This window comes from Drosophila novamexicana, unplaced genomic scaffold (genome assembly GCF_003285875.2).
Source record: "Drosophila novamexicana strain 15010-1031.04,08,12 unplaced genomic scaffold, DnovRS2.1 tig00000009-arrow-pilon, whole genome shotgun sequence".
Taxonomy (NCBI): domain Eukaryota; kingdom Metazoa; phylum Arthropoda; class Insecta; order Diptera; family Drosophilidae; genus Drosophila; species Drosophila novamexicana.
This window is the reverse complement of record NW_020824766.1, coordinates 3,883,962-3,911,960: the sequence shown is the minus strand read 5'-3', so window position 1 is coordinate 3,911,960 and position 27,999 is coordinate 3,883,962. Positions and strand designations below refer to the sequence as shown.

Sequence of the window (27,999 nt, the reverse complement as noted above, 5' to 3'; positions counted from 1 at the left end):
CAACCTACAAACATTCCAAGCACACAACATACATACATATATATACCATACAAATATATAAAAAATATAAAAAAAACCACACAATACAGAGGAAAAGACTAGCCAAGAAGCACTACACTATATACCCATAATTTGTGTCCACAATGAAGCGCATGCACGTAGACAGCTCCGCCCCAAAGTATCAAAGTGGCAAATGGTCCTGGGATGAGAAGGCCGATGGATTGCATTTTCAGGGACATTTCGATTTGGAGCACGCCAACGAACGTTATATTGAGACAAATGGATATAAATTTCTTCGGACCATCAATCAGGAGGAGGAGCTGATCTTTCGCCAGGTATTTGTACGCCCCGATACCACATACGATGCGGACACTGTGGTCATCAACGATGTCCGTGATCTGGTGCTGTTCCTAATGCCAAAAGAGTTTTTGTCGCCGAAACTTATTGAATTTATGCACAAGCCAGCTGTGCATAGACTGATCCATGCTCTAATTATCTATTTTGAGTATTTTCTGCGCATGGTGGAGTTCATTCTGATCCGCAGGGACGAGCTGGACGGCAACCTGGCGAAGATCCAAAGTGAGCAGACGAATGAAATGAAGCGAATATTCTCATTGTACTTGAGTCAATATCGCATGTTGGTCGCTAGAAATTATTGCATTATCATAATGGGCGAGTCCGATTTGAAAAAGTTTTACCATACAAAACAGATAGTCAATATTTCGTCCAAGATCAAGGATCGAATCTTTCACGAACACTTTTTGGCTATCTGCATTCAGATCGTGTGGATCACCATGCATAGACGGGCATATTTCATAATCGAAATGGAAATGAATCGACTCTTTCGCTCGGAGCACTTTTTAATGAACCGTCCGGAGTATCTAAAATTCTCAACCGTCGAACGATCTCTGCTCTATGGACGTAATATGAAGATTGTCAACTATCGCAGCCAGAACTCGCCAATGATTCAGGAACTAAAGAGTGTAGCTGTCGAGGATATGCCCATACTTTGGATTGGTGGGCGCAAATATCGTGGCAGCAATCCACGTATAGCCGAACTCGAACTGGAATATATAGTGCCCGAGCGGCAATTGCGTATGATCGATGTGGTGCACGGCATTCTTGGAAATCCAAAAATCCTATACGATACGATACTCACGCTGGACTGGCCATCGGTGCGCTATGCCAACTACTCAAAACAGTATGATCCATACGGTATTATACGCCAGCCAAATCTGCCCATACCCAAAATCAATGAGATGCAGGTGCGCCAATTGTCCAAGAACTTCGAACAGTACTACAAGGTATTTTGTATCTACGATCCGTGTACCCAAGAAACGCTAGCCAACTGGTTCAATCGTGACAAGATCGTTGAATACTATCGCTCCGGTGGCGTTCTCTACAATCTGTTCATGCGCTGCGAGAGGCAGTTCGTCCTCGAAATGAAGCGGCCATCGGTACCGTCGATTGTTGCCAATTACTTCCGCGTCGTGACAAGATTGCGTAAGAAGAAGCCTGTGAAATTCGACACGGGCACAGAAGGACAATGCAACACAGTACAGTATAAAAAGGAGGGCAAGGAATATTATTTCGATTGAAAGTTCAACGAGAAGTCTAAATTAATTTCAAGTTTGAATTCGATTCGAAATATCGAGTTCGCAAACAATAAAGCCAATTGCCCAACTACTTTCTACTCGACTTATCTATCAAATTATCCAAATAGAAATCAATGCATTTATATGGAGAGATATTTGCTTCACTTTTTATACCCTGAACCCATTGAAAATGGGTATAAGGGTATATTGTATTTGTGCAAAATTCAAATGTATGTAACAGGCAGAAGGAAGCATCTCCGACCCCATAAAGTATATATATTCTTGATCAGCATCAAAAGCCGAGTCGATCTAGCCATGTCCGTCTGTCTGTCCGTCCGTCCGTCCGTCTGTTCATATGTATGAACGCAAGGATCTCAGAACCTATAAGAGCTAGAGACTTGAAAATTTTACCGATAATCGATAACTTACTCCGTTTCCAAGCAATCAATAAAAATCGATATCGATATCCTGTTTTTTGAGCAATTTTGGTAAATAATAAGAGCTAGAGTCACCAAACTTGACATATAGCTTCTAAAATAGAATATATATGTGCATTTGATGTTGGAAGAAGAGGGTTCCGGGTATCCCCTAGTCGGGAGCTCCCGACTAGAACCTCTTACTTGTTTTTTTGTGGCTCATACATCATCAACCCTCGCTCAGTTTCCAAATTCGCATTCACACAAACATGTTCATCTATGCGCGATAAAGGAGGAGGACCAGAATCCAGACAGCTTTGTAATTAACCAATATCTATATTTCTCATATAGTCTAACCAATCTAGTTCGAACTAGAGAGCAAAGCATTTTCTCAGCTTGGAGGGGTGCATAAATTACAGTCTATAGAGTTGAGGGGCAATAAGCCAAAATTAAATTAAACACGCTCAAACGCAAATGCCAACCCAAGAGCTACACCCTCCCCCCCCTCGCGACACATTGTTTGGGCCACTTTGGCTGACACTCAACATTTGCTATCAGATTTTGCGTGAGGCAAGGCAAAAGTTTTGCCAATTTCTGTTTATTTTAACTACTCTGACTTTGTTGTATACCCTGGAGTGTTACAAAAGGGTATCTGCGAACGCTTATCTCCAGTATTTTGGCTACCGAGCTCCATTAAAACCTAAGTCTAAACTGTTTGATTTAAGTTATGTTGTTAGTAAATACAACTGCCCAATTCTTAGCTGGGCTTATAATTTTTTAAAACAAGCCCAAATTAAAAACAAACCAGAGAGATGAGTAAAACTTATACTCCTTGGCCTACATCGGACAGGTTACAGGGTATCTCTTAGTCAAAAGCATTCAAAATTAATTGTTTTGTGTGTGTTTCTTTTGGCTTGGGGTATCGTATTTTGTGAAATCGTCTATTATTGTCATCATGCTAACGTTCGATTGCCATAAACGCACATGAATATTACAAATACACACACGCATACCACGTATATACACACACACACATAGGCACATATATGAATATATTTATTTGCATTTGTGTTGGCCTTTGAATTTGCCAATTGGGCTCGTTGTCTCTTAGTCACAATTCAAATATTTTTATTATTGCAATGAAAGCTGGCCAATTAGCAGGCCCCAACACAACAATATACATACATATATATTTTCTCGTCTTTGTAGTGGTATATAAAGATATTATTTATTAAATACCAGTGAGTCAGCGGTTAAAAAAAAAACAAAAAAATGATTTGTGAGCGGGTTGGCTGGACTGATAAGTGCACAGAGATATTATATGATTAACCATCAAATACGATTTACAATATAATGGCCTAGTTCCTAAAACATACAGAATTTTATCTTATGATTCAAAACATAACAATAATAACTCACATCATGGCGGCATGGTTCATGGTGCGAACCAGTGCCTCGCCTTTGGATTCGGTTCGTGTAACTAGTTCACAGACTTAATATTGCATTTCTTTTATAGAGTTCGATCGCCCAAGACATAAAGTAGATTTTTGCATATTTTTATGGGATTTAATCGCTTGAAATTCTGATGCCAATTTATCCAGTCAAACTGAAAAATTTATCATAATTATGCACATATACACATAGTTAATATAACAGCCTTTTATTTAGAGCATATTATCAACTCTTTTTCTATTGTTACCAAGTTTCGCATTGACACCAAATTGCTTTGGAAAGTGAAAATGCTTTCACCTTCTACAGTTCGTTACAAAAATTACAAAAAAAAAATGATATCAAAATTAGTATTTGAGTAAGAGGGCAAAATTAAATAAAAGTATGTACAGACACACACACACACACACACACCACATGGGAACCAATTGTTTGGTGTGTAGCAACAATGGGCAGAAGGTGGCAGAAGGTGTCTCATTGTTGTGATAGTCTTGGATCTTCGTCTGGGGCGACCCGCTCAAAGTCTTTTGGGAGTCAACAAGCTGCCAATGTCAGGCACAAATTGCAGCTAGACTGCTTTATCAAATACCCCGACATGGCATGAACGATAATTATGGAGCCATGGAGCCAGTTTATAATTTGCACATCAATAAACTTTGACAGAGAGTCGAATGATTGGCAGACGGGCCAGCAATTTGTTACCGTTTCCTCACAGAGGGTACTCTTAATGGCCATGACAGTATTATGTAATTTGTAGTCTCTTTTCTCTCAAAATTAAATCAATATTAAATATGATTATAATTTAATTTGTGGCGGACATGCAGCAGCGTTGAATGTTTTGCTTCCTGCAAAACGCCATGTTTATTAAATTACATGGAAATGTTGCTATACCGTAATTGAAGCTAAAGTTAGTTGATCATGAATCGAAGCTGAAGGCTGCAGTCCACAGCTATGTAATTTGATGAGCCCACAAAGACCCACAGGTAGGGTATCTGCGTTATAATGCTCCATTTGACAATAAAAGATAATTTTCTTTTCCTTTTCTTGATGTCTTTAAAACTGGCTTAATCCTCTCCAACTTCTTCTTCTATATCGACAACATTAAATCATACAAAATAAAGTACTTTTTATTCATAATTTTACATTTTTTCTTGCTCTTATTATTTTTCTGTTATGCATAGGTCGCTCAATAACCAAACTCAACATAGAGAGAGAAAGAGAGAGTGTGTGTTGTGTCTGCTCGACAGAAAATGAACCTACCTCTATACCCCTCTCCTACCTACCCAACGACTCTAAGGCAATTAACCAACCACCCAGCGATTATTCATTCGGCTGTGGAATTACAATTGTTGTGAAGAACAGGATCGGAAGGAGCCAGGGAATGGGTGCGAGAGAGTGGGTGGCGGTGGTGGTGGTGTGGTGAGATTTTCAGTCCTCTCTCTCTCTGATCGATGTCAGGGCACACACACACGCATAAATGCCCCAAATATGCGCCTTCAATGATGCGTAGAGTTGCGTACACACACCATCAGACGAAATTATTATAATTCGAACCCAGGGGAGCTGCCTGTAAACAAAAAGTACACGCAACAGACTGGCTTCTAATTTGTGGCGATCCGGCGCCTTAACGAACAGCACCATGGACCACCGTCAACAAATGCAGCTAAATGACTATTCGAATCTTACCCAGCAGCTGATAGACACTTTTGGGCATTTGTTTCAAGGTTAGAGAATTTGCAAATCTAAAAGTAAATATTTTTTTTGCTAAAATATATGGCGACTGCTGCCAAATAAACGTGCCTGGAATTCTAATTTGGCAATGTTGCAATTATCATATGTTAATTATAAGCCTGTTTTATATATAATAAATATATAAAAATATAAACTAATTAAAATATAAAAGAAACTATTGTACAAAAATATTACTAAAAACTTTTCGATGAAAATATCTGGTGCATGTCTGCCCCCAGCTGGATTCGAACTCGTTGTGGCTAATTCTAAGGTCAAACTTACGTAACCCTAGCTTGCAATGCTAAATAAAATCAACAGTGGAAATAAAAAGCAGGCAGCAAAAGGAAAACCTAATAAGAAACTGAATATGTCTAAGAATGGGAATCATATTAACAGAAATGTCTGCAATTATATGCCCATTTTATGTATAATAGGTATATAAACAATAATGTATGACATTAAACAAAATATTATAGAATTAAAAACATATCGATACGACAATTGGGCGACTGCCCTTACCGGCAATCGAACCTGATGTGTCTTGTGCCAAAGCAAGACATACCAAACTCTAATTTGCAGAAGATTTGTCAACACTGGAAATAAATAGCAAGCAATAATATGTATAAGAATGGCAGTCATTTTAATAGAACTGTCTGCTATTATATGCCTTTTTTTATATAATAGATATCTACATAATAGTTTCTGCTATTAATAAAAATAACATTGAAAACATTTCGATACAACTATTTTGCGTCTTCCCTCAGCAGTAATCGAACCCGAGGTGTCCCGCCGTACCTAAGCAAGACATACCGAACTCTAGTTGGTGACGCTAAAAACAATGTTGCTTAACACTGGAAGTGTAAACACATAACAATAAGGAACTGAATAAAAATCGAAACCGTTTTGAGAGTACTCTTTGCTACGATGATAAGTTCAAAACCCGCTTAAAACCGTTTTTAAAACGGCAATCAGTTCCATGTGCGAAATATTTCTTTGCAATATTTTTGCAACAAAGCTCATTAGCTGCGCAAAGGGAATGATTTAAAAAGCAAAAGGGCACCACAAATAATACGGAAAATCCGCATTAAAAACATAAGTTTCCCCTGTGACACACAAAAACAAAACCAAAGCCCAACAAGGAAAGTAATTTGCCATAGGCAGAGCTGTACGAGCCGTAAGAAAATAAGAAAAAGAAACAGTCACCATGACATTTGCAGACCATACGAGACCATAAACAAAGAAAGAAATGCTATTACTGGGCAAGCGGTAAGTGGTAAATGGGCTGACCATAGCGGGTCAGCACCAGGCCCAGTCCAATGTACGCAAACACATATAATAATCACAGCAACTATGCCGAGCGACCTTAATTTGCAGGGTACTACGAACCAAAACTATTAACCAGGTTATGTTTGCGGGGTTAAGGGGGGTCTCAAAGTCATAAAACTGCGTGCCACGCAATTTCAAAGAAGTCGAGTCTAAAAATTAGCCAAATTTCTTGCGTGTGCGACTTAGAGAAATGAGAGGGAAATGAGCTTTAGCACTGAGATTCACTCTCCGAATGTGAATCAGCAATCAAAGAATATACAAATTATACCATATAGCTAGGTGTGTGTATGTATAAATGAAATTTAAGAAAAAAAAAACATTTATTGGAACTGGTTTTCGCCAACTGGAACGTACAAGCTCGTACACACTCACATGCAAATGAGTTAATTTTGAAATTTTGTTTTTGTTTTTTTGCAAATTCGTCGATAAATTTTCGGCCATCGGACAGCGACAATATGTTGATGACTTCACCCCAAAAAGGTACGTGAGCCGACTTTTTGAATTTTGGTAAAACATTGAACATATAATAAAAAAAAAAACAATAAAATGTTGGGAAACTTGCGTTCAGAATGGCATTTAATGTTTTCTAACCTGAGCTATGTTTATAGTAAAAAAAATATAAAAATTAGTTATAGTTGGCTAAAGATACATGTATATGTATGTATGTATGTGTGTGCGTGTGGGTTGGCTATGTCCACACGATATTTTGTTCTAAGGCGTTGAAGATACGCCAAAGATCGGCGAACTTTATATGGTCAGCAAGTGAGTCAGTTGTTTGGTGGGCGAAAGGCGGAAAATCAAAATTAAAGCTCATGAATAGGCGATTTTTGTCATTGATGGACAACTCTTAAGTATTGACAAGCGACTGCAGTCTGCCAATGTTGAGAATTGTCGATTGCTCGCATTGCCAACTGTACCAAAGATTAATAACCGAAACGTTTACGTTCGTTACGTATTTCACTTCTACTAGTTCTGTGCAGCTAAATGCATCCTGTTGTGATCAAGGCTAATCAAAGCGCACTCAAATTAAATTATCAAGTTCTTGGGGGCCAAAGCGAAGTGTTTTTTTTTTATCGTAATTGATTCAAGAATAAATTGCTGCCGCTGACAAAAACCATTCTATTCAATGGGAGTACGAAAGTTGCTTAATAAATTAGAAAAACTGGTTGCTCAACACAAACAAACAATATATTCGTAAGCTCGTTCAACTTATTTAAAGCGGAGAGACGGATATAGACTGTTGAAAAGGCCAGGGGTAGCCACAACAAGTTGTATTATATATATAGTACATACATATATGTATGTATTAATACGAAGCGTATCGAACGCCTACACAAAAGTTGATATACGTTTATTTTGTTGATGTGACTGTTTCACAAAATGACAAAGCGCGTCATAAAACCGAGTGTTAAAGAGGTCAGGGAGGGGATTGGAATAATGGAGTATTTCAGAGATTCAATCTCCTTTTATTTCTTCACAAATAATAACAACAATTGGCTGTAAATCGTGATAATCGACAGACCCGAACTTACCTATCACTTCAATTGATAGCCCAATCGGCAATTGTTCTCCCGAACGGGTTTAGTTTAAAAATACAAAAAAAAAAGAAACATGGTCAGCCAGTTGGGCGTACAAACTAGTTCCCCAGACAATGGCAATAACAGCAGTAGTTTTTTTCGGCCGTTTGTCTGTGAACTAGATATTGTAGAGCAGCCATGGACCCAAAAGTTTTCTGATATTTTTATACCCTGAACCCATTAAAAATGGGGATAAGGGTATATTGTATTTGTGCGAAAGCCAAATGTATGTAATAGGCAGAAGGAAGCATCTCCGACCCCATAAAGTATATATATTCTTGATCAGCATCAATAGCCGAGTCGATCTAGCCATGTCCGTCTGTCTGTCCGTCCGTCCGTATTTATGAACTCAAGGATCTCAGAACCTATAAGAGCTAGAGACTTTAGATGTAGATGCTTCTAGTTCCCACGCAGATCGAGCTTGTTTCCGATAATCGATAACTTACTCCGTTTCCAAGCAATCGATAAAAATCGATATCGACATCCTGTTTTTTGGGCAATTTTGGTAAATAATAAGAGCTAGAGTCAGCAAACTTGAAATATAGCTTCTAAAATAGAATACATATATGCATTTGATGTTGGAGGAAGAGGGTTCAGGGTATCCCCTAGTCGGGAGCTCCCGGAGATCTTGAAGACATACGTAAAGGAATGTTCGATAAAAGAGTTAAGCTATGAAATGTTGCGGAAAGCGTGAGAACTCTGTTTAGTAGAAAGAACTATAAAACCAAAAATTTGGAACAATATGTCTATGATTTATATGTTTTCAATTTTAATAAGGGTAAATGCGCAGTTGCTTGGCAATCAGAATCAGGCAAAGCAATATATGTTAGATGTATTACAAATGTTGGCCAAAAACGAAAATAATAATAAATCCAGCTAAAAATAAAAGCCGATGCTTGCAAATTGGCACACACGCTTCAACAGACCGCAAAAAAATAAAGGCGCGCTTGATGACTCGAACCACGAAGCAACACCTACAACGGACCAGTCCCAGGTCTAATTACGTCAGTCAGCCATGGCTATGGCAACTATAATACTTATGCATAGTATACTCTGGGCCTGGACATCAACTAAATTGGCCAGCGACTGGCATTGTGTTTATGACGCATCGGCGAACAGGCCAAAAGCGCGCAGAGCCTCAAAATTAATTAGACAACTTGTTTTTTTTATATAAGTATATATTTTTTTGTATTTTTGCATATGCCAAAAACACGCAAAAGCTGCGAAAAACCGAAGTCTGGACGTCACTTGCCAAATGATAAGCCCTTAGGTGATGTCAAGGTGGACAAGTCGCAAGATTTATGCGGCATCCACATGCCACAAGTCCTGTGCCAAGGCTCCACAAATGAATTAAAATATTTTCGTATTCCGTTGTAACGCCCGAAATGACAAATTGAACCGCTCAACGGCGCTGTTGACCTTTGCGGCTTGACCAATTTCGTAGGGGCCAGGGCGAAAAAAGCAACACAAAAAAAAAACAAGCTTAGAGCGAATTGTTTTTAGTTAATGAAAAGTGGAACATGGGAAAATGTTGCTGTTACGCTAGATGGGCGCAATGCTCCACAGATCGTTAATGGTTTCTTATTTCTTAATAGGCATACGATCGGACTATCAATAGTCAATAGGGGTCATGTCTCAAGAAACATGGGAAACGTATTATAAAATGTGTGTGTGAATCAATGGAAGAGTGAGTGGCATATTATCCTTGAGAACACAGCTGACATTATGGGTCAATTCCCTAGAGTGACCATCGTACCTTCGAAATGAAGATGAAGTCATGCGTCCCCAACAAAAATTACAACTCTTTGCATGACTAAGCCGACACGTAAAGCTCCCCCCTCCCCCACCTTGCATACGCAACGAAAATTCAAGTTCAACGCTTTGTGCCGTCCTCTGTCCGGGTTACTGACACCGGAGTTCAACTACACACTTCCTAGAATCTAGCTATTTCCAACGTTTAGTTCCATTAACATTGCGTTTACATGACGAATAGCCAAAAGTCAATATAATTGATTAGAAAACAGAGTTCGCTTGTCAACGGTAAAGAACATGGCCATTAGCCTAACTATCACTGGGCGGGAGAAAGGGGGGTGGGCAAATAGTTTTTGGGTAAGTACGCAGCAAGTAATATGCTAATGAACGACCACGAACTTGAGCCGGGCGTATGTACATAATAATGCCTTGAACCAGAACGTTCCCGCTCAACGCCAACCGCTATCTGAGCATTAGTGTGTGTGGATATTAGAGCTATAGGAAATTGTCTATTGCCTGTGTGTAAACAGGTGCGCCACCCACTGTGGTTCAAGGTCGCAGCGCACAGAACCATTCGATAAGGCTGAACAAACTTGCGGCTGTTTCTTGCCATTGTCTTTGACTATCAGGCGGCTGCCGGCTGCGCGTGTGTTGGGCTGATAAAAGAGAGCTAAAAGAACGGTAAAGCTGCAACGGTTTTTGTACTTTAACATGCAACTAATGCAAAGTAAACGGTCATGGAAAATCGATATCATTACGTAGATAACTACTACATATATACATATACATGAATACATATATACGTATATAGTTCACTAGTTTACTGCGCACTTTTGCCGTGAATTCTCTATGTGACATGTCAGGCAAACATTTTGTTGACCATCCACATTTGGTATATGAATACGTATGCATGTATGCATGTGTGTGTGTGTGTGTGTGTGTGTATGGCTGTCATGTACTACGTGTGTCTAAATATTTTATGCATTTCAGTTGACAAAATGTGTACTGCTGCAATTGAACAGTTGAACAGGTGGAGCGCGTTTGTGTGTACAATAAGCAATCGATATGCAATAAATTATGCATATAGATAGCTAGAATAATGGCTGACAATTTAAGGCACGTGTGTTAAGCCAAAGAAGAAAAATCAAAATTAAAAGCTGAGTCAGCCAGTCTGATCAGCGTTGCCAGCCAGCTTGGCTAGGTCAGTGTAAACATTTGACGCAATTATCGATAACATGTTATCGATCAGCGTTGCCAACTAAATTGAGTTGCCAAATGATTTGTTTGGTTATGCTTATATTCTCATACATTTATTAAGATTGTTGCCACTCACCTCAATTTTACCAGAATAATCCTCAATTAGCTTCTCCTGCTGTTTGACCAGCTCCTCATTCTTTTCGAGCAACGCTTTGCCCAGCTCAGCGGCTAATAATATATCTGACTCCTTCTGCTGCAATTGAGCCCACACATCCGGCTCATTGTCGTTGCGTCGTGCCTCCATGGCGCTGATGTAATGTTCTAAATCAATTGAAGCGTCAATTAGTGCGGAGTGCGAATGTTTTTCGTAGAGTGGCAATGACGACGAATCGACTGCAGACTCTTTAGCCGTTACTGGCTGGCTGAATTGACGTGCGCGTTTTGATTTGTTGTTGTTGTTGTTGTTTGATATGGATGAGGCAATACCGGCAGCAGTTATAGGATTCGCTAGCTTTGGTCTATGCATGATCGTTAGCGGCAGGCAGGTGTTGGTGGTTGGGTGGTATTACGAGCAACAAACAAAACACACACAAACATAACACAAAAATGCGATATACATATATTTATAATATTGCTTGTTAGAGATGATGAAGGCGATCGAGCGGGCAATCGAGCAGGCGATTTGTTAGCGGCGATTATTATTAATATTGATTTATTTTTATTTTTTTGTTTTTTTTTTTTTTGGTTAGGTTTTCAGATACAAGACAACGCGTTGTAGTCGCTCTTGTTGTTGTTCTTCTTCTTCCTGTTGTTGTTGTGGTCGCTGATTATGTTGTCGCTGTGCCTTGGGAATGACAGGCCCAAGCCACATGATGTTTCCATAGATGTCCGCTGCCCAAGAGCAGCTCAGCATGCGTTTGTATGAGAGGCCAGACACCGCACGGCGATTTAACTGTTGTTTTGGTAAGTAGTAGGCAAGTTGGTAAGTAAATAGTAGCAGTATTGAGAATTAAAGCCAAATTGCCAGCAAGGCATTTGTACATGGAAATATAATACAAGAGCTGCTCTCGCAGCACGTAAACTGAGCTAAGCAGAGGCTAAAAAGGAGCGCCGGTCACGTTGCACATTTACAAGCACGTTTTCGGTTACAGGCAAAGGGTTATCGCTGAGAGAGAGAGAGAGAGAGAGAGAGAGAGAGAGAGAGAGAGAGAGAGAGAGAGAGAGGGTGGGGAGGAGGTGAATATGTACATATGATGATGACATATAAGTATTTTCGTTAAGTTGATGTAAAATGAACAATTAGTTAAGCTGCATGCGATTGTGTTAAGTCTGGGGCATGGCAGGGTTAAGATTATGGGTTCGGCTTAAAGAAATCCAATCGGTGAACGAACTGTTCCTTGATAAAACCTATGCAATCGGAATTGTGTTGCCTTGTAAAGCTTAGCTAAAACAATTTTCTAGTGATTTACGTGACAAAATGTGTTAAATACTTGTGTTATATGAGTTATGTGTTGGGCAGATAACAACGGTAGAGAAATTTGCGCTTTAGTTTAGTTTCGTTTTTATAGTCAGCTTACACACACACACACCCACACACACACACAGCAGTTATGAATGGCATATCAATATAAAAAATGTATCGCATTTGAGAGTTACATTTAGCACTAAGTTTTGCGTCAATGGAGCTGACATCGACCTGTTGGTTTGCAACGGGGGGCGTTGGGGGGGGGGGGGGGGGGGGGGGCAAGCGATTGCCCAGAAACCGAGTTTGGACGCGCCAAATTCGGATTGGGTTTTATTTGTGCTAGCTGTACATACAAATTTCTAATTTACTTTATATTTTTTAGCGTGTTTATTATATAGAAAATTCATTTGGCAAGCACTTCACGCTTTGCTGCATTTGGTGGCAGCAGCAGCAGCTGTTGTTGTTGTTGCTTTGGCCAATATATGTATATAAACGCGTTCGTTTTTGGCCAACATTTAATTTGTTTCATTGTTGGCTAGCAACACACACACACACACACGCACACACACACTTACACACAGGTGCTGCTTGTATTGTTATTGTTGCAATTGGATTTAGTCGAGCACTTCCGTTAAATGTGTCACAGCGTAGTTAGATATATTCGTCTAGTTCTCAGGTATTATTGACAAAACAAAAAAAAAGATAAACGCGCGCTTTGCATGCATTTAGCTGTCAGTTCGGATGGTATCTATGAGATACTTTCCACTTTCAACAACCAGACAACTAACTATGGATGTATTTATGTATTTGGGTATATTATAGCAAACAGAAACCTCGGTCACGACGACGACGACGACGACGCAAGCCAAAAAGAACTTCCGATTCCGATGCCGATGCCGAGAAACGCAATGTTTGGGAGTTCGCTTTTGGGTTTTTTCAAGCTTTTATTTTAGTTTTGTTTGTTACGTGCTCTCCGCTGTGGAATCGGACGACGTCTGAAAGGCGCGACTGCTCGGTACTAACTGAAACTGGCCACAACGCTACGAAAATTGGCAAAACAAATGAGTAACCAAGCCAACTTGGTAGCTTGGCAACAACAACTCAACAAATGCCCAAAGCGCTTTCGGGCATACAAAGAGCCAAAGAGAGAGCGTGGCTCTTAAGAGAAGCACGCGTGCCTAAGAGTAGTTATCAGGGTTGTCGAGTATTGACAAAATGAAGTCGTATGTAAGTTAAGTGAATAGATAAAACCATATCTCCAAGGTTGCTTAGATATGAGTGTGTAGCAAATAGATTAGATAAAAATGCAATTGCAGTGTTCTTATAAGCCCACATATATCAATAAACGATAAACGAGTTGACACATTTTTGAATAACGTTTTTATTCGTTTACTTGTTTATAAAGCTAAAAGAACATATTCTTACCGTATGAGCTGATATATGTTAGATACTCGAAACTTGGAATATTTATTTGAAAACAGAAAACCATTAGGATATGGGGAAAATGTATATCTTACACAGTGTCAGAGCTAGAATGGCAAATGCAATCAGAATAATAAAGATGAGCGGCGCTTAAAATCGATTCAAAAATTTATTTTGGCGACATATGACACATTTATACTAGTAAATTTTACAAGTAAAAGTCTATTATTGGACTATAAAGGAGACTATAAAACATTCTTACTGCTTAGCTTACTTATCACATATTTGGTGTACTTTATGAAGAGATCTGAAGTAGAGTACCAACAATATTGCGATCAATTTTAAAAGTCTGCTAAAATGTATGTTAACATGCTTATGTTATAAAGGATTTTTTTTTTCATTCCTTTCAGATATACTTTTGATATGTAAACAGTTTGACAACATCTTTATGTTATAAGCGATTTTTTGACAAGACATCTGTAAACATCGCACTTTTATTCCTTTCAGATATACCTTTATTATATAAACGGTTTGACAATCCTACATAGCAGAACTCAAAGTTAACCAGTTTTTAAGCAACATCTCTCTCTTAACTGCCATCTGTTAAACTGCGCTTTTCCTCGCTCTTTGCTGTGTGTGCTCTCTCTCTCACTCTCTTGCTTACGAGCTCTCTGTTAACCCTTTTGTGGCTGGCTTACGAAAGCGTTCAAGTGAACTACATTGCATGAGGCGCTCGGTTTGTGCAGGGAGAGAGGGAAAAGCGCATGCAGGAGGCAGAGCTGGACCTGCAAGCCCAAGCGAAACGAAGACGGCGTCAGTGCTGCGAATATTTCAATGGAAATCAAATTTACATACGACGCCCGACCAGACCAGGCCAGACCAGACCAAAGCAAGAACAACAACAATTGGCCACATAAGAGCGGCAATAACAATGGAGCACAGACATAGACATTGGGTCTAGTGCGTGCTACTAAAACTAAATCCCAAGAACCAACAACAAACATGAGCACAATGCACGCCTCGAGTGGCCCAGCCAAGTGAAGACGCCTCAAGCTCAAGTCTTGCGGCGCTTGCTCCATTGTTCTGGCCGACCCAGACCGGAGCCCCAGCTCGGACAGCCATCTCCTCAAGCCATTAGCTATGTCATGGTGTGTGCCCGGCCATTGCGTGGCCTTTTGTTTATGTTTGGGGCGTCTGTTGATTGTTGATTGTTGATGGCTACTGTTTGGTCGTTTACCAAATTGAGCTTTTGGCCATCTAGTTGGAGCTATGTAATTAACCAGGCGTGACTAGCCGAACCAACAGAATATTGTTGTTTTTTCTTTAAAGAGTGAAACCTTTGCGCTTCCGTTGTCTTCATCTGAAGTTGATGTCTTGCTATTTCTTTGCAACTGAAACCGGCTTTGGGGCAACCCTCTTCCTTTCCAACATTTGTAGGGCATCTGCTTGGAGCTTGTCCGATCTTCAGTCACTTGTAGCGTGGCATGTTCTTGAGCTGCTTTACAGCTTTACAGCTCTTGCACTCTCGATCTTGCTGCGGTCACTCAGAAGACCATTGCAACTCCTCGCCCCCCCACTCACATCGGGTGGCGCCCAAACTGGTTTCAGTTTTGTACATTTGTGTTTAATTATTTCTTTTTCATGATACCCTGTGCTTTGAGGGAGCACGGGGTATGCTAAACTAGAGTTAGCAAGTCTCTAGCTCAAGGAGCTCGAAAATTAAGATTCCTCTTAATAACCGAAAAGATACCTTCAATTAACCGAAAAGATACTCAAGTAAAGACTCTCTTAGAAGCAATAAATAATTCCAAGTGATATCTAAAAAAGTCTAGCTCATATATTTGTAATTAGAGACTACTTTGATAGATAGAAAAGATAGCTTCCTTTAGTCAAAACTTCGCTGTAAGCCTTGAAATATGTATATCCAATCTATAGGTCTGTAAAAGTCTTTTTTAAATCACATCACATCTTTTCCAAATGGGACTAACACATCAACTTTGGAACTAAAGACTACTTTCTAAGTGAGAACAAAATTCCAACGAGAAATTCTGAAATGAGGAATCGCCTAAAAATCATATATAAATTTATCTAATTAAAACAAGTAAGAGGTTCTAGTCGGGAGCTCCCGAGCTACCCTGAACCCTCTTCTTCCAACATCAAATGCATACATATTTTCTAGTTTGGTGACTCTAGGTCTTATTATTTAACAAAATTGCCCAAAAAACAGGATATCGATATCGATTTTTATCGATTGCTTGGAAACGAAGTAAGTTATCGATTATCGGAAACAAACTCGATCTGCGCAGGCACTAGGAGCACCTACATCTAAAATTTCAGTCTCTAGCTCTTATAGGTTCTGAGATCCTTGCGTTCATACATACGGACAGACGGACATGGCTAGATCGACTCGGCTATTGGGGCTGATCAATAATATATATACTTTATGGGGTCGGAGATGCTTCCTTCTGCCTGTTACATACATTTGGCTTTCGCACAAATACAATATACCCTTATACCCACTTTTAATGGGTTCAGGGTGGTTCTTCTTGGATCTAGCAAAAAAATTTTGAATGTTAAGACTTCAGTGAAAGAAAAAGCTGCCTGAAGAAAGGTCAAAAGCCTGATCTGGTTAAAAAATACTTGTAATAACCTAATCTCTTGCCAGTTAATTTCCTAACTTTAAAAATTGCTCGTTTAATTGATTAGGTACTTAGGGTTAAAGCATTTATAGGGTATATACCACGTCTGGCAATTGCGGCGCTTCTGTTCTGACATGCCTTATAATACCATAATTATGCTGTTTTTAGCATTTGGCATGAGTCAACAGCTCTTCGGGGGCATTACAAGCTGTGCTTTATGAGCGAAGTTTTGTGTTTATTTTTTTTTTTGTTATGTATCGCGTTTTGTTTTCATATTTTCGCAATGCAAGCGCGGCTCGTAAGCCAATGACAAGAGAACTTGGCTCGGTCAGTGTGTTGGTTATTGGATATGTGTGTCAGTGACAGTAAAGGATCTCAGCCAACAGAGCGAATCGTGTGCAGCAACATGTTACAGATACAGATGCAGATACAGATTTATTTCAATTCAACATATTCAACAGGTAGCGCACGCCAAGAACCTACGAGTCTCACTCGTGGCCCAGATACAGGGCTAGCTTGGCAGCATATTACCACACAGCCAAAATACCGTAAAAAGGTGAAAACTGGGCGTGAGAATTGGGCATGCGTCCACTTGGGCGAGCCCAGGCCCAGCCGGAACGACACACACGAAAGCCGCTCCATAAAAGTTGGCCAAAGCGAAAAGCTGAACAGAACCCAACGCATAGTCCACATGCCGAGTCGAGTCCATGATCTGGATCGCATCGGAACGGAGTTGGGCCAACAACTTCCGCAAGCGGCGTAATTGAAGAAAGAAAAAAACGGCACGCCGAACATTTAATACCCTTCTCGACATACGGCTTGCATATGAGAGAAATATTGAACACAAAATTTTAATCTTACAACTTTTCTTCGACCGATTTTTTCCATAGAACAATATGATAATGAACTAAGTTTGGCGAAAATATCTGTAGAAATAAAAAGGTTTTCATTCATTTTTGAGCGATAATTCCAATATACTAAAGTGATCCGATGCCGACATATATATTGACACGGACCTATGGAAACTTTCATGACAATATCTGTAAGGACTAAGAGACTAGTCTCCTTAGGAGGCCTATTTTGGCTCGCCTGAACATACTGATCGGGAATATATGTATATCAGATCTATTCCTATGCAAGGGTGCACAAATACGAGTGCAATTAGAGTCAACGCCCGGGGGTTAGAATAATGTCAGCGGGAAGACACGGCCTTTGACCAGACTTGGGGCAATGTGAAAAAGACGCAAGCCGCCAAAGGGAAAATTGTTTTTAATTCACATTGCGCGCGCTTGCGACGAGCGGAGCGGAGCACGGTACGAGATGCGAGAGGGGGGTGGCTCTTCTATTTTGTGTGACCATCATGGTTTATGGTCGGCTAGTGTAATAGTTTCTGAGGCTATTGCAGCTGTTGTTTTTGTTGTTGCTGTCATTATAGTACTGGGTTTTGTTGCTGTAACCAAGCGGCATTGAGCGGCTGCCTTCGTTGCTTTTGCTAGGCTAGACAGAGATGGCAACAAAATAAGCTACTCCGAGAGCAGCTGGCAAAGAGAAAATGTGCGTGCTCTCTCTCTCCCGAATTGCGACCTGTTGATGGAACTTAAGAGCGTCAATTGAAAATTGTGGATGACAAGTGGAACGTAAAATGCTTCGTGCATCTCTCATTAGAATCCAGGCCTTGGTGAATGTATGTAAATGACGGTACATGTACCGAACCCACAGGCAAAGAGTTGGTTCCAGCAGTGAACCGAACCACCAAAATATTGTTTTAGATTTGAAGCCCTGCTAAGATTGAAAACACAGCAGAATTAAAAGACATAGCATTAATATAATATAAATAATATTGATAATAACTGATCTTAATTTGCACTTAAATTTATTAAAATAAAACGCAGTCGATATTTATTAGGCAACATCTGGAAAATATACTCCTTTATTTTAATAAATATGTAAATATATTATATTCTCATATGCAAATTCTATTTGTTTTTCTTTTTGTTAGTTACATACTCAGATGTTTTTGAATTGTCTTTTATTCACATAGTTCTCGCTCCATAGTTAGATAATACATGTTATATAAAAATGTTCGCATGAGTTGATTTCATTACAGGCCTTGTTAGAGAGATACACAGTTACATAGTTTACACATTGATTATGATACAAACATAAATTAAATATTAATAAAAGTTAATGCACTCTTCAAAGCCAGCTAAAGGGCCGTTGCATGTTCCACACAAATCGAACATCGTTGGGAAAACGCAGCCAAAATACAAATACAATTATCAGCAACAATGCAGCGGCCACCATATAAGGCAGATACTGGGGGAAGGATACACGGAAAATTAGTGGATGTTAGTGCTAGCTCAAGAATACGTTAAAAAACTGTTTCGGCGTAAGCGTGTGTGTGTGTATTATTCCAGAAACGGTTTGCCAGACAACGTGAAGACCCAGCGGAACTGGTTCGTGAACTTTCGGACAAGAGTTGAGCTCTTGCATGAAGTTCATGCTCAGCTCCATTACTTGGCAATCTCGCTGTGCAAAACCTTTGTGCTAACCATACAATTAGAAACCTAGCCTAGCTATATTGCCCCGCCCACTAGTCGCACCCACTTAAATCTGTAGCACACGCTTCACATCAACAGTGGGAAATGCGGCAAATTCTCCAGTTGCGGCACGATGCGGCTTCCGCTGCAGATACTCCGTCAATATGTCCGAGGCGAGTCGCGAGGCACGCGTGCATATCTCTGCCTTTTGCGGCAACGGCTGATTGCGACGCTGCAGTGCCACAGTATTGAGATTGGGCATGGATGTGCCGCCGCTGCCTTTGGCCTGCACCTGCAACAGGGACAGCACCCAGGCATGTTTCATTTTGGTCAGCTGCGACTCGAGTGCGCAGATCCGCTGATCCTGCGGCTGTGGCACATAGATCGGCTCCATTTGTTGCAGCTTGGCACGCATATCCTGTGCCTGCAGGCGCATTCGCTCGTTGCGCTCATTGTTGAAGGCACACTTCAGCAGCTGTAGCTCCTCAGCCACCATTGGGGCAGTGCCGGCGGGTGCCGTATAGCTGACATTGGCACTGCTCGTGCCCGTGGCGGACAGATTGTGCAGGGAGGAGTGAGAATCGGATGCCTGACTCTTGCCGGCGCTGGTGTTTAGCTTCAGCTTGTCGCGCAGATCGCTCTTCTCGCTCTCGAGCGCATCGATGTCGCTCTGCAAATGATCCATGGTCTCCTCGAATTCCTTCTCCTTTTGCAGCAGCTTCTTGTGCGTCTCCTCGTACTGTAGCTTCCATTTGCCCACAGCATGCTCGTATTCGTCCTGCAGCACGCTCAGCTTCTTCTCGGCGAGATCTTTGCGAATTTGCATTTCGCTCAGCTCGTTCAGCTTCATCTTGGCCGCCAACTTGAGCTGTTTGATGTCCGCCTCGCGATTCTCCAACGTGGCAGCCAGCACATTCTTTTGCTCCAACTGCTTCTTGATCAGCTGCGCCCGCTGATTGATGGGCGCATTGAGCGTCTGGGCACGCGGAGCTGCGCCAGCGGTGGACATAATCTCATACTCTTTGTCCAGCAGATGTTGGGCAATGTGCTGCAGATCCGTGTTGGCCTGACCCAGCAGCGCCTTAAAGTTTTGCGTCGGACCGCGATCATCCTGCTCATAGATGCGCTCACAGGCGGACGACAGCAGGGACCAGTACTTGTCCTGAGGCAGCGTGTGCTCCGCTGCATTGTCGCTCTCAATGTTGGCCACAATGGCAGCCAACGCCTGCTTGGTGGCCAAATGCATGGCGGACATGATACGACTGATATTCTGGGCCAGGGCGCGCATGGCATCCATTTTGTGCGGCGACAGACCACACTTGATCACATGCTGATCGTTGGGTAGGCGCCGCTTGATCAGCTTCACCTGCTGCTTAATGCTCTCCATATGCTCGTTGAGGAACTGTATGAGCAGCATCGAATCGCTGGTGGCGCCCGCCTCCTGGATAATCACCTTGGCAATGGCAGTATCGTTCAGTATGGACTCACAGGCAGCGCCCAGCGAGGCGACGCAATCGCGTATCATTTGCGTCTCGTTCAGGAGCTGCTCGCCCGCCAACAGTACCGAGTTCATGGCATTGAAAAAGGCCACACACTTCTCAATGTTGTCCGTGGTGCTGTTCTCGTCCAGCTGATTTGACTTGAGCAGCTCAATAATGCCATCGACTATTTTCTCCTGGGCCACCATTTCCGGCAATGAGCTGCCCGCGCGTAGCAGCGTATCCGGCTGGCAGCTATTCAAGCCGTACAGGATTTGATGCAGCGCACACTGCAGATTATGGATGTAGTGCATCAGGCGGCACTTAAAGGTGTATTGCTGCACCGCATGACCCTGGGTGACTGCCTCGCGTGTAACCGCCTCCACGGCTGGGAAACGTTCGCGCGTCTGAGACACCACAATGCCACACTTAAAGACAATGCGCGATATAAGCAGTATGACCAGTATGGAGTCATGGTCGCCGCCACGATTCATAAACGATTCGGGCATAAAGGCAGTTAGCATCTGGACATGTTCGTTGGCCTGGCTCAGCTCAATCTGGCGCAGCTGCACATCAATGGCGCGCGTGTAGGCCTTGGACTCGGCAAACATTTGCTTGTAGTCGATGGTCTCAGTGGCCAGTTTAAGGCTGGGATCCTGCAAGGACTTTTGGTCGCTGCTCGAGCTGCGCTCGCGCAGTTCAATTAGCTGCTCGTTCAGCTTCTGGACGAGCTCGCGGAACTTGGTGATGGTCTGGTCGCGATCGTAGATGGTCTCAATAGCTGCATCGCGTTCGCGCAACACCTCCTTCTTGGCGGCATTGGCTAGATCCAGTTCCTCGCGCAAATCCAGCTCCAGTTCGTGATTGCTCTCCACCAGCTGTTCGTGCACCTCCTCCAGTGCCTCAAGCTGTGCTATTTCCTCCTCCAGCAGCTTCACTTTGTCCTCCAGTTCCATTTTCTTTTCGGCCAGCTGCTCCACCATCTCCTCAGCGCCCAGTGCTGCATCCACTTGTTCCTTGAGAATTGCAATAACATTTGGTTTTTTTTTTTGTGAAATTAAGTTTTTTTTTTATAGTGTGTTAAATGCTTAACGTAAATGAAATATGTTGGAAAAACTTGAGGGGGAAATCAAACATTAAAATAAACTTGAATAATTTAAATTTACCTCCTGCAAGCCATTTTATATATTATTTTTATGTAGGCCGGCAATGAAATCAAATGAAAAATTTCACATTTATTAAGAGTTTGGAGCGACAGAATAGCAATTTTGTAATTTTTTTGTTTTTGTTTTCTATGTGGCAAAAATATTGTGAAAACGCAAAGGAAATTTCAACTACGGCAAAGCAAAAGAGGGTCATGAAATTGTGCGTGTGACATTAAAAGAGAGCGGGAGAGCGAAGCAGAGCGAGAGAGAGAGAGAGAGAGAGAAGCGCAAGCTTATTTATAGGTTTTAAGGCTCTGCTTAAAGCTTGGATATGAGCGTGGTAAATACATATATTCAGGCCTGTTTCCCTTTTCTTTTTAAAGCTATCAGAATTTAAGATTGAATTCATATTTAAAATTGTAATTGTTTTTTCTTTTTTGTATTTTTGATTATTGGCGTTAAAATCTTTTTCATTTTTTTTATTTTCTTTCTATGAAAATAAAGAAGTATTTACAAATTATCATTTCTATTGCTTTAGGAACGAAAACAAATATAAAAACTATTTTCACGCGAATTTTCACATAACTCCTAATTCGGTTATTGGGAATACATGGAAAACAGGCCTGATAGTAGCAACAATATGCAGAGTGCTCACCTGCAAGTCGGCGACTGTGGCCTCCAGTTCATCGATCTTTGAGCTAAGCTTCTCCTTGGTGCGTTCCAGTTCTGCGACCTCGGAGCGTTTCATTTCCAGCTCCTTGGTGAGCTTTTGTATGTCGTGCTTGTCGTGGGCAGTTAGATCACGCAAACGCACCAGCGTATCCTTGAGGCGTATGTTTTGCTGTTCAAGTTGTTTAAATTCGTAGGTGGACATGCCGCCGTCGGCGGTGGCTATCTTGGACTCGGCTTTGTTTTGCATTTCGGAACGCAGCAGATCCAAATCCACTTGGAGCTCCTCAATGCGCTCCTTGCTTGACTCCAATTCCAGTTGCAGCGTGTCGGCTTTTTCTTCGGCCATTTCCTTATCGAGTGTAATCATTTCCACATTGTCGGAGAGCTCAGCCATTTCCTGTGCATGCCTCTCCTTGGCCTCGATGGCATCCTTCGCCTCCTGCTTGGCGCGTTGCAACTCCTTTTGCAGCGAGGCCTGGGATGCCATGATCTTGGTGCGAAATTCTTGCAGCTGCTCAAATTGGATTTTCATCTTATCGAATTCACGAAGACGCTCTTTGTCCTCGCTGCGACGCTGCTTAAGCGTCTCCAATTTTTCTGTAACATCCGCCAGTTGTGTCTGCAGCTCAGCGCTCGTCTTTTGCGCCTCCAACAAGGCAACTTTGTCCTCTGTCGTATTTGGTGGCGCTGTAAACGAAGGCGATCGCATCGGTTGCGATGGTGTAAACTGTGGCTTCAGTATCTCCAAAAAGCCTGTCTCCACAAATGAGGCACGCTTGGTTCCTGCTGCTGATGCAGCTGCAGCTGCGCCGGCTTCCCCAGTTAATGATCCCGTGCTGGAGGCATCCTTATCCTTGCTGCTTGGCGGCGCCAAGGATTTGCGTGCAGCTAGGCTGCTGCTAGATGCAGTTCGCTCGCTCAACGAGGTGGTTAGCTGTGTGCGTGAACCAAGCAATGATTGGCGACTGGATGAGAGTGAGGTGCGTGACCCGCTAAGCCGTGCCTTTGTGGGTTGTAGTGTGGGTGTGGCATTGCCTGAGCCACCGCTGCCGCTTGTCTCGGGGGCCGGTGTTATCACACGCAGCTGCGTGGGCCTCACAAACATGCCGCAATTCTCGTCGCACTGAAAATATTGTTGACCCTTAATGGAGCCGCTATTCTTGCCCTTCGGCTCATCCAACACCACGCCCACCCACTTGCCAACGGCAAAGCTGGTCATGCCAACGTAGGCGATCGTGCCGAACAGCTCCTTGCCGGTCAGTTCGACTCGGGCGCCCACTTTTATGTTTTTCTCCGACATGTTGATGCCGTTTCACTTGGCCAGTTTGTGCGTGTGTGCGTTATAAAACTGGCGTTAGATGACGATGCGTGGTTTGTATTCGTGTGTGTTTGTGTGTGTTTTTGCGTGTTGTGTTTGTGTGTGTTTTTGCGTGTTGTGTTTGTATGCAAAAAGAACGCATTAGAACCGAATCGACATATATACTTCAGGTGAAAATGCAGTACTTACCTTCTTTCTCTATGCGCCTGCTATAGTCACGTCCAGCTTTTAAATATGGCAAATGCCAGCGAACTGATGCCAAAAAAAAAAGAGAGAAACCGAAAAGTGTTGACATCATTAGTCACCAAGGCTTGCACAAGCAACTTGCGCATGGCTACCTAGCCTTCATGCAGTGCACCCGTGTTTTACTTTTTGCAGTACTCACCACTCACTTTTAAAACAAATGTTTATGCTTTGTGCTATTTGCAGCAAAATTCTGGTGAAAAATTCTAAATTTGCAAAAACCCAGACCTGAACAGCTGTAAAGTAGCGGTGTGATTTGCGACGATACCGATCAACTAAATGTGCACTTATCGAACATGCTGATGATGTGACCACTCAAGATATATCGTAAACTATCGTATAGTGAAATGTCGCAACAATCAAATTCACAATGGTTATATATACCATTTACATGAGTGATTTAAATTAAGTTCTGCAAGACTATTATAAAATACCATACATTTATATATGCTATTTGCAGTGGAAACAAAAGTACTACATAATCGAAAATATCCAAAATTTTCAAACTATGGGAGTCTCGCAATTTGCGACGTTACCTTTTAACTAAATGTGCACTTATTGAACATGCCGATAACGTAATCGCTATACGATATATCGTAAACTATCGTATAGTGAAATATCGCAACAATCAAATTCACAATGGTTATAAATACGATTTATATGAGTATTTTCTATTATAAAATAAACTACATTTATGTTTTATATATGTATTATTATATATATTATATATGATATTTTCAATGAAAACAAGAGTAGTGCATAATCCAAAGCATCCCGCTCTTTTAGACGATAGGAGGCTTACAATAGCTTTAACCATCTGGCAGCACTTGTGTTTTGTTTACGTTTTTTGACAGCTGAGCCCGATGAGGAAGGCAGAATATTGTGCACCGACTAGTTTTTGACTCATATAAATTCAAAATGGATGAGGAGGGACATCTACACCGTTTTGGCACACCTTTGGAGCCACTAGAGAAGGGTAAGAACGCCACAAACTTAAGACAGCGCACCAATAATAAACATTTACAGATGAGGTTCCCGCCAAGAAGCCGCTGGCGATTGAGGATCAAATTGTAAAGGATGAAAATGGCAAACGTCGGTTTCATGGTGCCTTTACTGGTGGCTTTAGCGCTGGCTTTTGGAACACCGTCGGCTCACTAGAGGGCTGGACTCCGCAGAATTTCAAGAGTTCACGCGCAGAAAAGGCCAGCAAAGTGCAACAGCGACCTGAAGACTTCATGGACAAGGAAGATTTGGGTGAATTTGGCATAGCCCCCCAGGGTATACGCACTCGAGACGAGTTTGCCAAGGAATGTGAGCAAGAGCAGCGTTCGGGCCAGCGCAAGCGAAAACTTATGCAGCCAGAGATCGCTGGGCCCATACCCGGCGTGCCCGTGCTCGAGCAACTGTTGCGTCCTGTACGCGATAAGGTAGCCGTGCGCATACTAAAAAGCATGGGCTGGAAGCCAGGACAGGGTGTGGGACCACGGCAAACGCGGAAAGAAAAATGCCAAGCATCTGCGCGCAACAAACGGGAACAATATCTGTTGGAGCACTATGGTGCTGAGGGATTGCCAAGCACGAATACGCAAAGGGAGAGTGAGGCTGAGGATGAGGAGGCCGATGACCAAGACGAGGACGAAGACATAACCTTTGCACCTGATGACTATGAGCCCATGTTTTATACACCTAAAGACAATCGCTTTGGCATGAGCTACTCGGGCCTCAGTCGAGCGCCAGTGCTGTCGAAGAGTAGCACGATTGCGGCGCCAATGCAGCACATCAATCTCTTTGGTCATCTTGAGGAGTCGGCCAAGCACAAACAGTTGTCCATACGCGGCCAGGCGTTTGGCGTGGGAGCATTCGAAGAGGAGGACGAGGATATCTATGCCAAGGATGACATGACGCGCTACGACTTTTCATTGGCCGACAAGCAGCCCAAACAAAAGAAGATAAAACATGTCCAGCAGCGTCATGTCATCGAAGGCTTCAGCGAGGACAAGAGCGATACAACCCACAACAAGCCGTATGTCATTGATTTGCCCCGCGATTTTCAGCCACGGAACTGGCTGCTGCGTCGCAGTCGATTTGCGCCACTGGATGCGCAGCGTGCACGAAAAATAGCTGAAGAAACTGAACACAAAAAAGCAGGCCTGGGTAGGCATGATCTAAACCCGGAGCAACGCGCTCAGCTGCTGGGTGAGTCGCAGGCAAAAAAAAATCCCTTTAAGACCGCCAACAGCGTCAGCAGTCAACAGGAGCGCAGCAAATCCTTACTTGAACTCATCAGCGCCAAGAGCAACAACTTTACAAAGGGTGGACTCATTACCACAACCGGTGAAGAGCAACCAGCAGCACCAATAGAGCTAGGTATGGAGCTGCAGCAATCTAATGCCGCGCTCTTGGCTCAGGCTGCCACCAAGACTCAGAACTTAGGTTTGTACCCGTTTGAAATAGTATTAAAGGTCCCTAAATTATACGGTTTTTTTATTGCAGCTTCCACCACGCCAGCCAGCGGATTTAAACCCTTTCTTGAAAACGAATCCAAGCAGTTGCGCTATGAAAAATTTCTGGCCTCAAATCTAAAAGACGACACAGAGATTACCGAATTTCTGGCCGAATTGCAGCCAGTGACGCTGTCTTTGTGGGATCGTGAAATGGAAAAAAAGGAATTTGTGCAGGCGGCCAAAATATATCGACCGCTGGCCGGTCTTATGCTCGACAGATTCGTTTCGGAGGCAACAGTGCAAGCACAGAAATCAGAGGAGCAAGTGCAGTCAGCAGAACAGCATAAAATAGTTATGGAACGCACGAAGGCCATGTGGAAGCCCAGCGCATTGCTGTGCAAGCGGTACAACATTGCGGAACCCTTTGGTGGTGCTCTGCCAGAAGTTGAAAAGGAACTGAAAGCCAAGTCCAAAATGTCCATATTTGATTACCTAGAGACTTCGGTCAATACCAAAGCCAATTTCCAAACGCCTACAATTATACCCAAACACATTGAGGCAGCCAAGCAGCAGCAGCAGCTGCCAAAACTGCCGATGCTGGTGCCTGCAACAACAACAACAACAACAGATACAGCAGAGGAAGAGGTCACAGCTATTCCGCCTGAAGCACCAAAACAGCCTGCCAGCAGCGCAACAGTTAAGGCTACTTTTGTAGCGAAGACGCCACTGGAGCAGGCTGTAGATGCGGCACGCGACAAGCCCATTTCTGAAAAAACTGATCTCTTCAAGAGCATATTCGATGACAGTGACGATGAACAGGAAACAACAGCTGCGCAAGAGCAGCAGGCCGATGTCCGATTGGATGCCATGCAGGCAGCTCTGGGCTTGCCCAGCACCACTTCCACGTCCGCGGCGGCAGCCAATGTGCTCCGCAATAATTCGCCACCACGTGGTATATTTGCAGCGCTCTTTAAACCAGCGCAGGAGCAGCAGGATACCAAGTCTTCCGACCCGGCACCAGTTAAGTTTGCGCCCATTGCAGGCAACAAGCTGAAAATTGCTTATAAGCCTCGCGAGGAGCGTTTGAAAAACGATAGGGAACTGGCCATGGAACAGGTGCCCGACGTGGAGCTCTATGGTCCCAAGCTGCCCACCCAGTTGAAGCAGGCCTCACCGGACGGCGCCGTACAGGCCGAGGCAAGCATCGATGCCAAGCTGCAGCATCTCTGGCAGCAGCATGCACCAAGCAAACGCAAAGCGGAGCATTGGGTAGAACGCACGCTCAGCAGCAGCGATGATAGCGATGAGGATAGCTCCGACTCCAGCAGCGATGACAGCGACGCAAAGGCCAAGAAATCAAAATCCAGGAAGAGGCACAAAAGTGCCAGCTCCAAAAAGTCCAAAAAGTCAAAACAAAAGGCTAAGAAAAAATCCAAAAAGAGCGAAAAGACGAAGCACAAGTCCAAGGAGAAGAAAAGCAAACGTAAACACTAAGATTTGAGATATTCGACTTTAGTTATAAGCATATCTTATTTTAAGTTCAAATTAACTTCAAAACTAAATACATATTTGTATTTAATGATGATTTTG

At 42.5% G+C, this 27,999-nt stretch overlaps 4 protein-coding genes across 7 annotated transcripts in view; 2 read left to right on the top strand and 2 right to left on the bottom strand.

Annotated features, from left to right (window-relative positions):
• Positions 1-13,523, bottom strand: part of LOC115766421 (bicaudal D-related protein homolog) — a 29,749-nt gene extending 16,226 nt beyond the window's left edge. The window contains exons 1-2 of one of the 2 annotated variants that reach the window (XM_030710353.1): positions 13,342-13,523; positions 11,180-11,364 (exon numbers count right to left, since the gene is read on the bottom strand). In XM_030710353.1, the coding sequence (XP_030566213.1) occupies positions 11,180-11,347 (168 nt within the window). In that variant the 5' untranslated portion in view covers positions 11,348-11,364; positions 13,342-13,523. Of the gene's footprint in view, positions 1-11,179; positions 11,663-13,341 lie in introns of those variants that run through there. The other variant, XM_030710346.1, reaches the window with a different exon arrangement.
• LOC115766434 lies at positions 8-1,671 on the top strand. The gene has a single exon (XM_030710364.1). The coding sequence runs from the start codon at positions 144-146 to the stop codon at positions 1,596-1,598; it is 1,455 nt and encodes a 484-aa protein (XP_030566224.1). The 5' UTR covers positions 8-143; the 3' UTR covers positions 1,599-1,671.
• Positions 13,524-18,801: 5,278 nt separating the features above from the next.
• On the bottom strand, positions 18,802-24,245 carry LOC115766742 (dynactin subunit 1). Of its 3 annotated transcripts, XM_030710729.1 has the most exons (5): positions 24,108-24,245; positions 23,912-23,974; positions 22,388-23,752; positions 19,177-21,603; positions 18,807-18,885 (listed from the first exon to the last, which is right to left on the bottom strand). In XM_030710729.1, exons 3-4 carry the CDS (start codon positions 23,702-23,704, stop codon positions 19,177-19,179), a joined length of 3,744 nt encoding a protein of 1,247 aa, XP_030566589.1. In that variant the 5' UTR covers positions 23,705-23,752; positions 23,912-23,974; positions 24,108-24,245; the 3' UTR covers positions 18,807-18,885. The 3 variants fall into 3 exon arrangements, with proteins under 3 accessions (XP_030566572.1, XP_030566582.1, XP_030566589.1); XM_030710712.1 differs by having other exon boundaries at positions 18,802-21,603; positions 24,108-24,244; XM_030710722.1 differs by having other exon boundaries at positions 18,802-21,603; positions 24,115-24,244.
• A 596-nt stretch (positions 24,246-24,841) lies between these two features.
• LOC115766892 (G patch domain-containing protein 1 homolog) lies at positions 24,842-27,903 on the top strand. The gene is made up of 3 exons (XM_030710968.1): positions 24,842-24,941; positions 24,992-26,398; positions 26,459-27,903. The coding sequence occupies exons 1-3, from the start codon at positions 24,884-24,886 to the stop codon at positions 27,901-27,903; spliced, it is 2,910 nt and encodes a 969-aa protein (XP_030566828.1). The 5' UTR covers positions 24,842-24,883.
• The last annotated feature ends 96 nt before the right edge of the window (positions 27,904-27,999 follow it).